The following is a 17,703-nucleotide window of genomic DNA, read 5'->3' as shown; positions in this document are numbered from 1 at the left end:
ACAGTTCATAACGTTCTTTTCTTTCTCTCGTTTTCTTTTCTAGCTGGTCTGGAACTCACACTGTAGACCAGGCTGGCCTCGAACTCATAGCGATCTACCTGCCTCTGCCTGGGACGAAAGCATGTGCCAGCACGCCTGGCTCCCTTGCAGGCTTTTTTTTTTTTTTTTTTTAATCTGCAATGGTCTCTTTTCTCTTTGCGTGTGTGCAGGCGTCCTTGGTAGCTAGCCCGTGGCTCTGGCATCTCCAGCATGCAGAGGTCTCCACTAAAACTCAGGATTCACTTTCACAGCTCTGTGACTCTCAGGGCTTTCACGCAGAGACTCCCTGACACGCGGCTTGTCTTCAGTGACTGTGTGAAACCACAGAGGAAGAATCCGTGACCCATTTCTTCATGAGTCCTCCGTGACTCTTAAGGCCAGCATCATGCGGACAACACTGTCAGGGTTAGCTGCCAGCTTGACAAATTCCTTGGCTTCTTGAATCGGTTTGCAGGAGCAGACAATTCTCGGGCTCTTCACAGTTAGTTTCGCTGGGTGGGTCTTTCCCTCAGAGCAGCTTCCCAGCATTCCAGAGCAGGAGGCCTCCCTGTCACCTCCTTATCTCCTTCTGTAAGAGCCCTGGCTGCAACATTAAACTTCCTGCTGTTCCTTTTCATTTCAAACTGTGCATTTTTTAAATTTCTTCCTTCTACATGTTTTACTTTTCATTATAGAAAGCACAAGAGTGTTTATTGATAATTGTACAATACGATGGAGTCAACATGAGGCTGTCTTGAAATCTCTTCCATCAAAGAAATGAGTCCATTACTTTTTTATTTTTATTTTTATTTTTTTGTGGTTTTTCAAAACAGGGTTTCTCTGTGTTATCTTGGCTGTCCCAGACTCACTTTGTAGACCAGGCTGGTTGATTTTGTCCAGAGCAGGCTCTGGCATGTGGCGCCTGATACAGGGACCTGAGACACTGGGGAGTACATGAAGGCCACCCCAGGAAGTACGAGCTCAGATTAATTAAAAAGTGCAGTGAGTAAATCTTTGGGAGTATTGTAACATAATGGGGAATGGAAATAGTAACTTGCTCTGTGCACATATGCTTAAAAATATGCTCCAGGCTAGAGGAGCAAAAATAAAGACAGTAGCAGTTAAGTAATTTTTTAGATTTTGTTGGACAAGTGTGTCCATGGTTTCCAGAAGAAGGTACTGTAAATATAGAAACCTTGAAAAAGATGGGACAAAAGTTACAAGATATTATGATGTACATGGACCTGGTAAGGTTCTGAGAGATGCCTTCTGTCTCTGGGCACTTATAAGAGACAGTTTAGACCCTAGGCATGAGAGAGAAAAGTTAGAAACTGAAATTACGAAGGACGGGTCAATGCTCCAAAAAAGTAAAACTAAGCCTTCTGCCCGCCTGAGCCTGTGTGTACAGAGCCTCCTAACAATCTGTCACATCTGAGGATTCCGAGGATTCCTTAGATGCTGAAGATACAGAGGAAGAGGCTGTAAAATGTTATAACGAAGAACCTCCTCTTATTAACTTAGCTGAAAAAGATAGTAATACGCAGGCTCTTCAGACAGCTTTTTCAACACTAGTGATGCAGATGAAACATTTAAAGGAACAAATTAAGCCCTTAGAGTAATCAGAATGGCTTTCTAGATTGCAGATAAAGAAATCTCCAGATATTGTAGGGGGACTGGATCCTCCTTCACTTGGGGATTCTCCTCCTATGATAGCTATGATTAAAAGGGCCTAGAATTCTAAGCCAACGTCTATTACACCTACAACTATGTCTCCTCTGCAAGCCCGTGATAAGGGAGAGAACATTCAAGGGTGTCAGTTGGCACAGGCAGTCTTTGAAGATGTTGATTGATTCTCAGGGTCAGAGAGTAAGATCTTGAAGACCCATTCCCATTAAACAGTTAAGAGATCCGAAAGCAGCTTGATAGCTTGACAATGGTTGCGTAGCTCCTTCTAATTCTCCCTGAAATCTCCTCAGCCCTGTATCATCAACGTCTCCACACTAGGTTGTTTTTTGTCTTGCCCATCTGACTGTTTTATGGCCCTCACATCAAATTTTGTTTCTGTGTCTATAAATGTGTTTAATTGTTTAAATGTTGTTTTATGTTTTATATTCTGAGGGGAAAAAAGGCAAACTTCATAGGCAAACCCTTAGTTCTAACTAATTTCAAAGATTCTTAGAAAAGGAGACAGCAAAACCGATAACCTAGCTTGGCCCTTAGAGCCAGGCACTTGCAGCTGAGCGTCCCTAGATAAAACTGGCAACAACCCAGGGCTGCCTGAACCACTAATGATGTCCTCTGAGCTCTTACAAGCCCAAAAGCCTGGACATGGTTAAAAATCTGTAACGTCTGTAATAAAAAGTTAACTTAAGATCGTAATTTAAGGTTAAATCCATTCTAAACAACAAATGGCATAAACCAACTAAATAAACAAGTCTCCAAACATACTTTAAAATTGGGATAAGATTTTTATTTAATTCTTGTCTTACCAGAATTATAAGTGTTAAGATTTAAAGCAATATTTTTAATGAAGTATTAGAGCTGCACCTCCATGTGTTCATATACAAGATTTTTTTTCTTGCTGGCAGCCAAACTATTGTAACATGAAAATAATACATTTGGTATTGATTTTAAAAACACTAAATTGTTAACACTGTTAAAATTGGTTTTATTTTATAAAATTATGGTTATGCTCTATGACTTCACTCTCAAAAAAGGAACTATGATATAGTATTACCTAAGTAGAACTTACAATAGCCGGGCAGTGGTGGCGCACGCCTTTAATCCCAGCACTCGGGAGGCATAGGCAGGTGGATCGCTGTGAGTTCGAGGCCAGCCTGGTCTATAAAGTGAGTCAAATACAGAGATGCTTGCATAAGAGACCACACCCTCATCTTATAGGATATGTTAGAGCACATTTGGGTTTACCTGGTCCTTCATCTAAAGGAAATGACTGTGCAGACCAGGCACAACAAATATTTCTTTCTCAAATTGAGCTTGCTCAGAATTCACATGCTTTGCATCATCAAAACAGTCAGAGTTTAAGAAAACAATTCCATATTACTCGAGAAGCTGCCCGACAAATTGTTAAACAGTGCCACATGCGCCCACAGTTTTTTTCTGTACCTAATTATGGAGTTAATCCTAGAGGGTTGATTCCTAATGAACTATGGCAAATGGATGTCACACATGTCACAGAGTTTGGTAAATGGAAATACATTCATGTAACCAGTGACACTTATTCTGGTTTCATTTTAGCCACACCTCAGGCTGGTGAGGCTTCTAAACATGTCATTGCCCATTGTTTACAGTGTTTTACTGTTCTAGGTCAGCCATCAGTGATTAAAACTGATAATGGATCAGGGTATATTGGGCACAAGTTTCAGCACTTTTGTTCTCAGTTTTCTCTTATTCATAAAACTGGAATTCCTTATAATCTCAAGATCAGGGTATCATTGGACAAGCCCACAGGACTTTGAAAAATCAACTACTTAAAATAAAGAAGGGAGAGTCATACCCCGCCTCCCCACATAATAGTTGACACCATCTCTTTTTATTCTCAATTTTTAAAATTTGGGTGCTCAAGGAATGCAGCCGATGACCGATTTTGGCATCCAACTACTCAGAGCACGTATGCTAAAGTAAAGTGGAAGGATCCTATTACTGGTCTATGGAATGGCCTCACCCCTGTGTTGATATGGGGACGAGGGCATGTTTGTGTTTTTCCATGGGATGCTGAGAATGCTTGGTGACCTCCTGAAAGGCTGGTCCAACACGCAGATGTCAACAACTCTCCTGTTAATATCCCCAATGAACCTGTGGAAGATGAGTGAAGGCGACGTCTGTAGGGTCTACGTTCCAGATACCTGTCTCCCCACCCCGTGCTGTGCCCGACGATATGGGAAGGACCTGAAATTACAGTTACTACAAATAATACTCATTTGTTGGGATTTCCATGGACTAAAAAGACTAAAAAAACAGGACTTCGTGAACTTTAATTATACCAGATCTGGCAATAGGCATCCCTATTTGTTTTGTTAAATATGAAGCTTAATCAGGCTGTATTATTGTTTATCCTCAAGTCTGGAGTGAGACTGTTAGTGCCACTGATGCTTTGGCTTCGCCACAGTCAGTCTACACAGCTACTTATGCTAACGCTTTGTCAAAAAATACTTCTCTAGCTTTAGGGATTCAACAAGATGTAGATATTAAGTTAGAATTAAAATTGAATATCTTATATGATATGGTCTTATATTGGGGTGATGAAACTCAAGGGTTACAAATACGTTCTCACTTGGAGTGTCATGCAGAATATAAATGGCTTTGTGTTATGGCAAAACAGTATAATGATGCTCATTATGTGTGGAACAAGATTCATTCTCATTTTACAGGCATTTGGCATAATTCTAATGTTTCTTTCGATTTAACTCAATTGCATCAAGAAATTTTAGGTATGAAGAATATTCAACCAATTTCTTTTAATGTTGCTGATTCTGCACAATGATTTTTTTTCAAAGATTTATTTATTATGTATACAGTATTCTGCATGCAGGTCAGAAGGTGGCACCAGATCTCATTATGGATGGTTATGAGCCACCATGTGGTTGCTGGGAATTGAACTCAGGACCTTTGGAAGAGAGCAGGCAGTGCTCTTAACCACTGAGCCACCTCTCCAGCCCTGCACAAGGATTTATAAATAGCTTCCCTTCTGGGGCTGGAGAGATGGCTCAGTGGTTAAGAACACCACCTGCTCTTCCAAAGGTCCTGAGTTCAAGTCCCAGCAACCACATGGTGGCTCACAGCCATCTATAATGTAATCTAATGCCCTCTTCTGACCTGCAGGTGTACATGCAGACAGAATACTGTATATGTAATAATAAATAAATCTTAAAAAAAAAAAAAAACTTCCCTTTCATCCTGGTCCTCTTTTAGCCATCCCACCACTCTTGTACTAGCCTTGGATTCTGTGTAGTTGAAGCATTATGTCTCTTGCCCACTCTACTGAAGTACGTGTTAAGCTCTTTTACAAAACTCCATGTAGGGATGCATAATATTAAGCTCCACGACTGTGTCATTAATAGCCCTGATCTCCCTTGAGCAGAGGCTAGTAGTCAAAGACGGGTAGGATCCATTCAGGATGGGTCAACCTAAGGCAGGGCATGAATGATGGAATTCATGCATCAGTTACGGGTAAGACCTATACTCTGAATAGAACAACCTAAGACGGTCACAGTCTGTCTGCTCAATTTTTATGTATAGAACTGGGAATTGTCTGGAGCCGTTTCTTTGAAGTGCATAACAGATACAAGCCAAAGAACTTATGACCTTGGCGTGAAAACTCTCACACAGCCTTGAGGACTTGACAAAATACTTGTGCTGGCTAACTTCTTAGATAAGAAAATTATTTATTATTTCCAGGTGTGGATGTGAGCTTGATGTACTTCTTTAGCCTTGAGATGAAAGTCTAAGCATATAGATAACTAAAGTAATTTGTTTCTGTTCCTAGAATCTTCTGGTTCACACAGATGAAAACCGTATAAAAGATCTGAGAGAAATAAACTCAGGGTTACCTCCCGAATACCTGTCTTTTTTTTTTTTTCTTATCTCTTTTGCTATATCTTTTCTATCTTTTCTTATATCCTTTTATTTTCTCAGCCTCTCGCCCCATATCCAGGTACTGGTCGGTGTTGTCCAGAGTAGCTCTGGCAATGTGTTACCTGAGCATACATGCAGGCAAAACACCCATACACATAAAAAATAAAAATAAGAAAAAATATTTAGACCAGAAGACAACTTGATATTAATGGAGACCACCAGACTAGAAATAAAAATCCTAAGCAAGCTTTCTGAGGATTACACATGACACTAAAACAAAACGAAACAAAATAAAACCCCCAAAACAGGCAGTAACTATTGAGTGTCATATCCCAAACCTGTTCAAAGCTACATACTAACCCATTTAATCCTCAAGAAATCTAGAAATTTAAGATCGGTTTCCACTTCTGCCATTCTGGAGCATAGAAAATTTGTTCAGACCTACAACTCTGGTTTTGTTTTGTTTGTTTAATTTTTCAGTTTTTCTTTTCTTTCTTTCTTTTTTTTTTGAGACAGGGTTTCTCTTGTAGTCCTGGCTGTTCCTGGACTCACTTTGTAGACCAGGCTGGCCTCAAACTCATAGAGATCCACCTGGCTGTTTAATTTTTCATTTTATTCTATGTGTATGAGTATTTTGTCCACACGCCCCACATGTGTGCAGTGCTTACAGAGACCGGAAAAGGGTTACAGATCCCCTTGAACTGGAGTTAGGATTGTGAGCTGACACGTGTGTGCTGAGACTCAAACCTGAGTCCTCTGAAGAGAGGCAGGTGGTCTTAACCACTGAGCCATCTCTCCAGCCCCTAACTGAAGTGTTATTGCCTCTCCAGAGCTCTTGTGTTTTTTCTGTTTTGTTTTGGTTTTGTTTCGTTTTTTTGAGACAGGGTTTCTCTGTGTAGCCCTGGCTGTCTTGGACTTACTTTGTAGAACAGGCTGGCCTTGAACTTACAGAGATCCGCCTACCTCTGCCTCCTGGAGTGCTGAGACTAAAGGCGTGCGCCACCACACCCGGCTCCTCCAGAGCTTTTAAATCATTTATGTGGTGTCATGCTTTATTAATCTGTTTCAGTGCCGTAGTTCTTGGGTGTTAGCTAGCTCTTTGCAATCTTGATATGTGCTCAAAGGTCCAGCCAAAACTGGTTATGTGGGAAGTGTGAAAAGATCATAAGGCACAGGGTTCAATCCCCAGCAGCAAAAAAAAAAAAAAAAGAAGAAGAAGAAGGAAGTCGGAAGTTGGGGCATGAATATGATCATGTTTATTGTCACAGAGAGACCAATCCCGGTGGAAGAAGAAACCGCTGGAAATGACACAGCTGGAAGGAGTGAAGACACTATGCAGCCACAAGTGGATACACACAGTTTGCTTCTCAGGCTTTAGATGTATTACCAATAACCTGGGGCGGGGGAGGAGGGCTGCTAAAATGCAGATCTGTATTTAGGAGGTTTGCAGTGGGGCCTCAGATGCTACATTGCTAACAAACTCAGAAATGCTGCTGCCCCTGGGTCTAGAGACCACACTTTTTGTTGTGGTGGTTGTTGTTTGTTGTTGTTTTGTTTTGCCTTGTTTTGTTTACCGAGACAGAGTTTCTCTCTGTAGCCTTGGCTGTCCTGGACTTGCTTTGTAGACCAGGCTGGCCTCCAACTCACACTGATCTGCCTGCTTCTGCTTCCTGAGTGCTGGCATTAAAGGCATGTGCCACCACACCAGGCAAGGTCCTGGTTTTGGTACCTGGCTCCAGAAAAGGGGGGTTGGGAACCACACTTTTGAGTAACAAAAATATATTAAAGATATATTAGGACTGTGGAGAGGGGAGGTCTCTGACAGTAAAGTGCTTGCTACAAAAGTGTGGTAATCTGAGTTCAGATCCCCCAACACCCACATAAAAGTCTGGTCCATCTGTGTGCATGTGTTACCAGCCTCCCTCCCCCCAGAGCACCAGGCAAATCCTGGACACTCAATGCCTAGCCAGCCTAGCAAAATGAGAACTCTAGTTTCAGTGACCAATGCTGTCTCAAAGACTAAAGTGCAGACTCCTGGAGGAAAACACCTAAGGTCAACCTCTGGCCTCCACATGCACAGATACAGGTAAGTGCACTCATGCACACACACACACATGGACACATACATGCATACACCTCACACATATAAAGGAAGGAAAGGAAATATTAAATACATTCATATACATTAAACTTTATGGGGATTTGTGACTGGGTAAGTGATGTTACTTTCGAGAGTGAGGTAAAATACATATTGGATAAACCTCCCAGAAAGCTATCCCTCTAGCTTAACAGGCATTACAATTATAGCCATGTTTCCAGTTTGTATCTGTGTGAAGATAACACTATCCACTAGATACAAGATGAGGAACAGGTTTGGGGTACATAGATAGCAGTGACAGATAACATTTATTGGGTACATGATACACTATGCACCAGCCTCTTTGTGTGTTGTTTTACTTACTCTGTAGGATACATTTATGAGGTAGGTATTATTGCAACCCCCCATAAGCCTGGGGAAATTGAAGCTAAGGTTGTATTAATTAACTGCCGGTAGTTTGGCTATACATAGTTCATGTAAATATGGGGGTTACATAGTGCTGTCCAGTGGGCAGTACATATGCTGACTTGGGCCTTAAGAAGAGTTATTCTGGCTGGGTGTGGTGGCGCACTCCTTTAGTCCCAGCACTCTGGAAGCAGAGGCAGGAGGATCGCTATGAGTCCGAGGCCAGCCTGATATAAAAAGCGAGTCCAGGACAGCCAAAACTACACAGAGAGACCCTCTCTCAAAAAATCAAACCAACCAACCAACCAAAAAAACAAACAAACAAAAAAGAAGAAGAGTTATTCTTGGGCCACGGAGATGACTCAGAAGATAAAAACTCATGCCCAAAACCTAACGGCCTGAGTTTGATTCCCAGAACTCACAAAGCTAGCAGAAGAAAATTAAGTCACCACTGACCTCTACAGCCGTGATGTTATATGTATACCATGCCCCCACCTCCACCATCCCACCTGGCAATAAATAAATGTAAAAACAAAATTAAGACAGTTATTCAGGCCAGGCAGTGATGGCACATGCCTGTAATCCCAGCACTTGGGAATCAGAGGCAGGCGGATCTCTGTGAGTTTGAGTCTAGCCTGGTCTAGAGAGAGAGTTCTAAGACAGCAAAGGCTATGCAGAGAAACCCTGTATCAAAAAAACAACAAGACAGACAGAGAGTGGGAGAGAATTATTAAGAGCAACAAAAATTTAGGAGGAATTAAGATATTGAGTGAATGAATGAAATGATCCAAGGAGAATCAAGATCAAACCCTTTCAACAGTTGCCAGTCCTGTGTTACTTTCTTTTAGCTTCCTTTAGCACTTAATTACTACAAAAATTACTAGAAAGAAGAAATATAAAAACAAAAAACAAAAAAAAAAGAAGAAGAAATATGAGGATCGATATTTTTCTTTTTGTTTTTTGTTTTTTGTTTTTCGAGACAGGGTTTCTCTGTGTAGCCTTGGCTGTCCTGGACTCGCTTTGTAGACCAGGCTGGCCTGGAACTCTCAGCGATCTTCCCGCCTCTGCCTTCCAAGTGCTGAGATTAAAGGGGTGCGCCACCACAACGGCACTCTTTTTTCTTTCTTTCTTTTTTTTCTTTTTTAAAGCAGGGTGTTCTATAGCTCCTGCTGGCCTCAAACTTTTGTTGCCAAGAATGACCTTGAACTTCTGATCCATTGTCTCCACCTTCTGAGCGCTAGGATTATTGATGTCTGGGGCTGGCTTTTAAATAAGTAACTTTATCCTCTGATATGATATTATTAGCGTGTTCTTTATCCCTAAATGTATCAACTTTTGACAGCTGGAGAGATGGCTCAGCAGTTAAGAGCATTTGCTGCTCCTGCAGAGGACCCAGGTGCAGTTCTCAGCCCACATGACAGCTCACGTGCAGTTCCATCGCCCTCTTCTGACCTCTGCTGAGAGGCTTGGTTAAATAAGGCTTCAGTTTCTGTTAGCTCAGAGCAGGCCTGGGCCTCCATTCTTCCGGGTAGGGTCAGCAGTCACTGGAAATGCTGCAAAGAGTGTGCAGCCAACCAGAGCCGGCCATGACCTGGCCAGAGGAAGATAAGGGTATTTAATGATGGTTTCTTACTGCTGGTGTAATTGGTTAAGAAAGATATACTGCCGGTCAGGAAATCTGCCTTATGATGAACTCATGACCTGGGCAGAGTAGCTCGTATTTACTCAGTTTGCCTGGGCTTTCTAGTTTAAATAATTACCTAACTGGCCCACCGCTCAGGAATTTCCCTAAAACCCTTTTAAAAAGAGCCTACAAGCTCACCGGGGGATGGGGTGGGGGTGGGGGGTTGTCTGAATGGTGATCCCCAGGATGTTGGAGCCCGCAGAATAAACACTCTTTGCTGTTTGCGTACTGTTGGAGTCTGGGGTCTTTTCCTCAGCACATTCCAGACCCTAACGCTACCAGTAAGTACCAGGCAAACATTTATACACATAGACTAAAGATAAGTAAATCTTTTTCCAAAATGTGTCCCAGTCTCTAACAGAAGTCTTTGATTAGAGAGGTCAGGATTCTGAAGAAGACTCTCCAGCTGCAGGGCGGATCAAGATGGCGTCCCACCAGATCAGCAGAGCAGAGCATTGCTCTTAGTCTCTGCTTATATACTGTCCAGTGGGCATTAAGGGGATCTAGGGCTATCTGGTTTGGATATCAAGTGCAGCTTTGGGTGTAGTGGGGTCCCTGACTAAGCTTTTTTTTTTTTTTTAAATGTCTAAAAGGCTTATTTTGGTTGTGAGCCTCGCCTATTAAGGGCTGGACCATTTCTCCAGCCCTAAGAAGCATTTTTCCCCCTATGCTTATTACAGTGTGGTAACATCTTTCTGGGTCTGGGTCATGCTTTTTTGTTTCTGTCCCAGTCTGATGGTCTAAGTTTATCAGTGTGCAGATTCCTAGGGGCCTGTCTCAGGGGTCCAGTGGTTGGTGTGCAATGAGTCCTCTGGCCTCATGCGAAGTCCCAGGTCCCGCGCAAGTTCTTTCTGTCCCCGGTAGAACAGTCGGACTCTGGGGGGGTCGTTATGCCTTGCTTTCAGGAGCCACCTAGCGCTCGGTTCCCCGAATGCACGTGACGGCCCTCCCCCGCAGCCGCAGTGCTCCGGCCTTGGCTCGCTGCTTCCGCCGGCCCGCTAGACTCCGCCCTCTCTGCCCGGGAGAGCCAATCAGCACGCACGCCCTTGACTCCGCCCCCAGCGCCCTTCGACGCGAGCCCCTCCCCACTCCCGCTCGCTACCCGCCCGCCCGTCCGTCCGTCCGTCAGACAGGAAGGCAGGCAGTGGTACGGCTGGCGGTCAGTTCTCTCCTCTGTGTTGTCCTCCTCCCTCGTTCCCGGTCGCCGGCGGCAGCGGCAGCGGCGGCGGCGGCTGCACGGGCGGCGGCGCGGTCCCTGCGGGAGGCGCACCAGAGGCCGAGCGGCAGCTGCGAAGCGTCGGGTCCAAGGCGGCGGCGGCTGGGCAGCCAACATGGCGGCGGCGGCGGCGGCGGGCCCGGAGATGGTCCGCGGGCAGGTGTTCGACGTGGGGCCGCGCTACACCAACCTCTCGTACATCGGTGAAGGCGCCTACGGCATGGTCTGGTGAGTGCGCTGATTTGCAGTCCGGGCCCCGCCGGGTCACCCGGTGCCCCTGCCTGTGGCTGCTCTGGATGCAGCCGCGGCCCTTCCCGCGCCTCGGCCTCGCGTTCCTTGGCGACCGGGACCCCTGGCTGCTTCTTGGCCCGCACTCCATGAGCCCCGGGCCGGGATCCCGCAGCCCGTCGAAGCTTAGGTGTTGCTGGGGTGCTTCCTGGGCCGACCCTCGCTTGCTGTTGTAAGGGGCACCCCAGACTGAGGCCGGGACTCTCGGACTCTCGGACTTGGTCTCAGGCGCGTACTTTCGAGGCTTCTCCCTCGGGACGGGAACGGAAGTGCACCGTGTCCCCTAAATTATAGCATTATTGCCTCTTTCTTTTGACTTTGGTCTGTAAAACCAGGAATTCTATCAGATGCTTCTCCGTGGCGGCGGCGGCGGCGGCCGTGGTTTTGCAAGCCAGACTCCTCGGCTTGTGTACTGAACACCAAAATATTTTTTCTTTCCTTCTGTATACGTGAACAGCATCCACAAAATCTCTTAAGTAGAGCTAATGATGCTTTCCTGCTCAGGCTTTCTATTAAAAAAAAACTTGAGAACAGCGTTGGTTGTGGGCATACTGAAATCTTGAAGTTTCGGAATGCATTTAAATATACCAGTTTAGTTTCAGGAACGATAAGCCAGCATCACTCCTAGAGTTAATGAGTTATTAAGATGTATTTGGAATTGGTCTAGTTTCACTTTAAATTACCCCATCAGTACCCTCAAGGGCGCTCTCTTTACATCGTGAATGTATCCATATGGTTTAGCCCGATTACTTGACCGTGTCCTCTTAACGTGTTCAGTATATATACAGCCCTAATAGTTTTTGCACGGTCACTTGCAGGATTTCTCGCCTGCTTGTGAGAACATTGTGTAGAGCAATGAGGAAAGAAATACCCTCTTACAGATGAGGTATTGAGGGCAGAGCTAGAATCAGGCTTTGGTTATAGACAGATCCCGTTTCAAATGCCGCAGCTATTCGGTTATTGCACGTGCCTTTCCTTGATATTATTAATAATCTCAGGACTTAAGCAAATTTTCTTGATGGAAAGTCTATTTCAGAAATACATTCGAATTTGAACGGCCGTAATTTTAGAAATGCCAGGAAAGATGTGTTTTCCCCAAGTGTGAACTAGATAGAATTAAAATGTTCTTTTTTCAAAAGACTCATGAATAGTTATTCTTTATGAGCAAAATGTTTTATAGTGCACAGTTACGAAGATAAAAGTTCTGGGAGTCAAAAAGAGAAATTAAATTAGACCTTATAAAGGGATGGAGAAAAAGTACTTTCCACATCACATCTGTCCTGCACGGATTGCTGCTCTTGCACCTGCTGATAAATATGCCAGTAACCCCTTTATTATTACAGATGCTTGTGATTGCCCATCATAATCTCATTTTTTAAAAAAGAATTAGCTTATTTTAAAAAGGACAACACATTTAGTCTGTGTCAGTAAACCCCCACCCCCACCGTCCCACCCTGGCTGATAAGATGGACTATTTAGATCCTGTTGCTATGGCTCCTGTGGAGGTGCTTGACCTTTGAAGTCTCCACTTGCTCTGCAAAGTTCTCTTTAAAATTCAAATTTTAGGAGCTGGAAAGATGACTCAGCAGTTAGGAGTGCTGGCGGCTCCGGGTTCGATTTTTAGTACCCACATGGCAGCTCACAGCTGTCTGGAATTCAATTCCAGAAGATGAGTTGTTCTCTTATACATGCATTCAAGCAAAACACCTATATACATGCAATAAACAAATTAAAAAAATTTTTTTTGTAGCCAGGTGCTGTAATCTCATGCCTGTAAACCCAGTGCTTGGGGAGGGGTTTGTTTTTTGAGACAGTGTTTCTTTGTGTAACAGCCCTGGCTGTTGTTTTGACCAGTCTAGCTTCGGGCTCATAGAGAGATCTGCCTGCCCTCGCCTCCTGTCTGGTACCAATAAGTTAATTTTAAGAAAGATGGAGGTGTAATTGGAATTTGAATCTCAGGGTGTCATTAGCATTTGATCAATGCTGAGTTTATGGAGGCCTCTTGGCTTAAATGTCTACTTGAATAGTTATGATCTTTAAAAAGCTTGAGAGATGGTTTAGCGGTTACACATACCTGCTGCTCTTGCAGAGGACCTATATTCAGAGCCAGCATCTATCTCAGGTGATCCTCTTAATTCCAGGGGCATCTGTTCACATGTGGTGCACAGAAAACTCACTAGAGTACACATACTAAAAGATTAATTAAAAAATGAACCTCTAAAAATTATTAAGGGGATTTCCGGCAGTTCTTTAGCAGATTTCCCTAAAGCAGTTCATTGGGAATTGCCTATTTGTTCGCCTTCCTAATCATTATGACAGCAAAAAAAAAATAAGATTTGGGAGGTGGATTGACAGATAGATAGCTCAGCAGTTAGAACTCCTTTGAGAATTCAGTTCCTCACAGCCATAACTCCAGCTCCAAGTAATCCTGATGCCACTGATGTCTTGTGCGTGTGTGGTGTGTGTGTGTGTGCGCGCGCGCGTGTGTGTGTGGTGTGTGTGTGAATATACATAATTAAATGTAAAATGTTTTTTTAAAGAAGATCAGACTGGGTTTTGAGTTGGGCGGTTAAGAGTGGGTGTGATTTTGATAGACAGATAATAGGAACAAGTAATAGCTTGAGCTCTTGAGTCTAATTTTAGAAAAGTGCTTAGATGAAAAACTATAGAGGCCTCCATAATAAAAGTAAGTGATTTTTATTTGCTCAGTGGGAAAGAAGGCATTAAAGTTTTTGAGAGTCAGTCATAGTCAAATTTTAACTTTGGTGGTGACAGACCATTGTAGCCGTTTGAGCAGACAGAATCAGTCAGAAGAGCTCTGGTGGAAAGTAGTGGAGACCTAATGAAGACAAGGGCAGAAGCAAAAGCCGTGGTAATTACAAGGAAAGACTCCAACAAAGATGGGTTTAGGTGTGAAGATTGCTGAGCTAAAATGAGACAAGGCTTAGTACTGGCACCTTAATCCAAGAGCGGGGATACCGTAAGCAGAGCAGGTTTACCACAGAGAAATTGTGACTGCTGTGTCAGTTAAGGTTGTGGGCCCTAATGGCTATACGGAAAGCATCTTGAAGTTAGTAACGAGGGAGCAGGAGCTAAGGATGACCATTTGTGTACAGAGAGCTGGGGAGATGGCTCAGCATTAAGAACATTTGCTGTTCTTTTCCCAGAACCCACATGGTGGCTCACAGCTGGCCTTAACTCTGGTTCCAGGGGATCTGACCTCCTCTCTGGCTTCACAGGTACCAGGCATGCACGTGATCCACAAACATACAAGCAGGCAGAACACAGGAAAAATAAATCTTGCGTTTGTTTTTTGAGACAGGGTTTCTCTGTGTAGCCTTGGCTGCCCTGGACTCGCTTTGTAGACCAGGCTGGCCTCGGTAAATCTTTTAAAAAGAGAATTTGTGTACAGTGAGTAATAGTTGAAATTTTGAGTGGAGGAGCACAGATTATTATTTGAGGCATTAATTTCTTAAAATTTGAACATGCATGTTCAACATCTTTTTTTGTATAATATTTAGCATATTTTGAGAGGGGTTCATGATCCCCAGTATGGGTAAGGACCATTGACAGGACAGGAGAAACCTGGGAACTGGTGAGCTGTATAGGAGAGTGACAGAAATGAGAAGAAATGGAAGTTGTGTGCTAGACTGTCTACTAAGACAACTTTTATTGTGAGTAAGTTCGATTAAAAATTTTTTTTTCAATTTGTGTGTGTGTGTCTGTCTGTCTGTCTGTCTGTCTGTCTCCTTGGAGACCAAAAGAGGGGGTTAATAGGTGTTTGTGAGCCACTGGAAACTAAACTGGAGTTTTTTGCAAAAACAGCAACCCTAAACCCTGAGCTAATCTCTCCAGCCCTGGATACATTTAATTCTGAAATAGTGTTTCTGTATATGACAGAGGGGTTAGGGATTCTTAATTTAAGGTCAGGTTAAAGGAAGTGGTGAGAAAAGACCTGAAAACTGAAGAGAGGGGTATCTGCCATAGGTGCCAGTAAAAGGCAAGTCATGGAGAGGACAGGAACTGTGGAGCTGTGGTCATCGAGACCAGGAAACCAAGACTTGCTTGATACTGTCACAGGAACCCAAGGAAATGGCAGTCCTTAAAAGGTTACTTATTCTGGGAGCAAACGAAATGCCCCTGATGACAAGCTATCATATGGTCCACTCTTTCTTGTTTGTTTTTGTTTTGTTTTCTGAGACAGGGTTTCTCTGTGTAGCCTTGGCTGTCCTGGACTCACTTTGTAGACCAGCCTGGCCTCAAACTCACAGCGATCCGCCTGCCTCTGCTGGGATTAAAGGTGTGCGCCACCACGCCGAGCCATATTCTCCACTCTTAAAAAATGGTTCCTGTCAGAGTTGTGTTGCTTTTCCTGATAGTGGAGTATTCTGTTCTTTGAAGATTTTACGATTAAAGTGTTAAAGTATTCACTTATATCACTTATTCTGTATTTTGTTTTGTTTTGTGTATAGTAAGGAAGTATGTATCAAATTTAATAATCCTCAAGCAACTGCAAAAATGATTAGCCTTTTTTTTGTCATTTAGACTTTTAAAACATTTAATTTATTATAATTTATACAGATTATCCCAATTGTTATGCTTCTATCTTCCTGCTCCCATCCTCCCTCCCTTTTTCTCCCAAGACTTCTCCCCTAGCCCTCTGGCAGAAGGGGCCTCTTCCCCCACTATCTGACCACAGCCTGTCAGCTCTCATCCGGATAGTCAGCTTCCCCTGCCTCTGTGTGCTGCCTGGGCTCCCCACCTAGGGGAAGTGATCAAATCAGGGCACCAGAGGTTCGCTTTTCTTCTGTTCTTTCCTGAAAGGTGAGTTGAGAGCATTTAGGTAACGTGCTCTAGGACATCGCTGGAAACAAGATAGAGGCTAGGAGTGTGACTCAGTGGGGCATGACTGAGGTGGGAGTGTAACTCAGTGGTAGAGAGGGCTTGGGTGTGGCTTATATGAGGCAACCCGTTCTGTCTGGTTCCTCAGTGACATTCTAAGGATACAGAGTTGGAGTTGGGGTACTGAGAGTATAGCTCAGTGTGGTGCTTGCTTACCACTTTCTGGGGTTCATCTCCATGTTGGAAGCAAACAGGGAGGGAGGGTGAAGTTGAGAAAATGATGGGCTTTGGAGGGCTGGTTCTGGTGGCGCACATCTGTAATCCCAGCACTCGGGAGAGGCTGGCGGATCACTGAGTTCGAGGCCAGCCTGGTCTACAAAGTGAGTCCAGGACGGCCAAGGCTACACAGAGAACCCTGTCTCGGAAAACAATAATAATAATAATAATAATAATAATAATAATAATAATAATAATAATAATAATAATGGGCTTTGGTAACAAAAATGTTACTTTTCCTTGCATCTCAACTTAGCCTTCATTAAAACTGTTCATATAAAGCCAGTGCTCAGAAAGAGCTTCTGTTTGGTGGTAATTTTATTGAGTAGGATGTCCTTGGGCAGTAACACAGACTGCTAGACGATATAGGAGGAATGCATGAAGTGCTGAGTGATGGAGGGCTGTCTTCCTAAGGCCTTTCAGATGTTTAAGCTTAGTGTGAGTGTATGAGGAGCTTACCTTTAAAAATGCTTTCTAGGCAGAGAGAAGTAGTACATGCAAAGGCAAAACAGCCTGTGGTCAGGAAAACCACAGATGGTTAAAGTAAAGGACACTTTAGGGAGAAAGGTGTGGTTATGACAGCTGGGAGGTTCAACTTGGTGTTGTAGATGACTGTAAATCATCAAAGGATGGCCCTCTTTTATACATTTCTTTAAAGTGTTTGATTTCTGCCTGCTTGGTCTTCTCTTACGATTACTTCTGGGGTGTGTGTGTGTGTGTGTGTGTGTGTGTGTGTGTGTGTGTGTGTGTGTGTGTGTGTGTGTGTGTGTGTGTGTTGAGAAAGGGTCTAGTAGCTCAAGCTAGCCACTGACTCACTGTGTGACTGAGGGTGATCTTAGACTCCTAGTCGTCTCCAGCACACACATCTTGGGATTCAGAAACTGAGATGTAGTTGCTAAACTAACAAATCGTAGAGGAGGGAGGGTTTCAAGACAGGCTTTCTCTGTGTAGCCTTGGTCCTGGACTCGCTTTGTAGACCAGGCTGGGCTCAAACTCACAGTGTGATCTGCTGGCCACTGTCTCCCAAGTGCGGCCTGTGTACACTTACTTTGAGCAAACCTAAAAATGTGAGAAGGCCAGTTCATATAAACACCAGAAATAATAGTGTTTCTGAACAGTCTAGATTATAAAATTTTTTTATATTTATAGTCCCTAAGGTACTCTTGGTAGTTAGCTGTAATTGTTACCTTGCTACATGAATTTACTTGGATTATTTTCAGTTCTCGGGTATTATAAAAGTTCTTATGGAATGTATCTAAGTTTCCCCAGCAGCCATATGTA

The 17,703-nt window shown here is 43.6% G+C and overlaps 1 protein-coding gene across 4 annotated transcripts in view; it reads left to right on the top strand.

Moving 5' to 3' along the window:
• Nucleotides 1–10,895: 10,895 nt before the first annotated feature.
• The window catches only part of MAPK1 (mitogen-activated protein kinase 1), a 58,755-nt gene continuing 51,947 nt past the window's right edge, over nt 10,896–17,703 (top strand). For 2 of the 4 annotated variants that reach the window (XM_084801922.1, XM_084801921.1), the window contains exon 1: nt 10,896–11,244. In XM_084801922.1, the coding sequence (XP_084658048.1) occupies nt 11,132–11,244 (113 nt within the window). In that variant the 5' untranslated portion in view covers nt 10,896–11,131. The remainder of the gene's footprint in view (nt 11,245–17,703) is intronic. The other 2 variants (XM_084801924.1, XM_084801923.1) reach the window with 1 other exon arrangement.

The sequence above is a fragment of the Acomys minous genome, assembly GCF_964271855.1.
Source record: "Acomys minous genome assembly, chromosome: 11".
Classification (NCBI taxonomy): Eukaryota; Metazoa; Chordata; class Mammalia; order Rodentia; family Muridae; genus Acomys; species Acomys minous.
The sequence above is the reverse complement of the archived record's forward strand: the minus strand, read 5'-3'. Positions and strand labels throughout refer to the sequence as shown.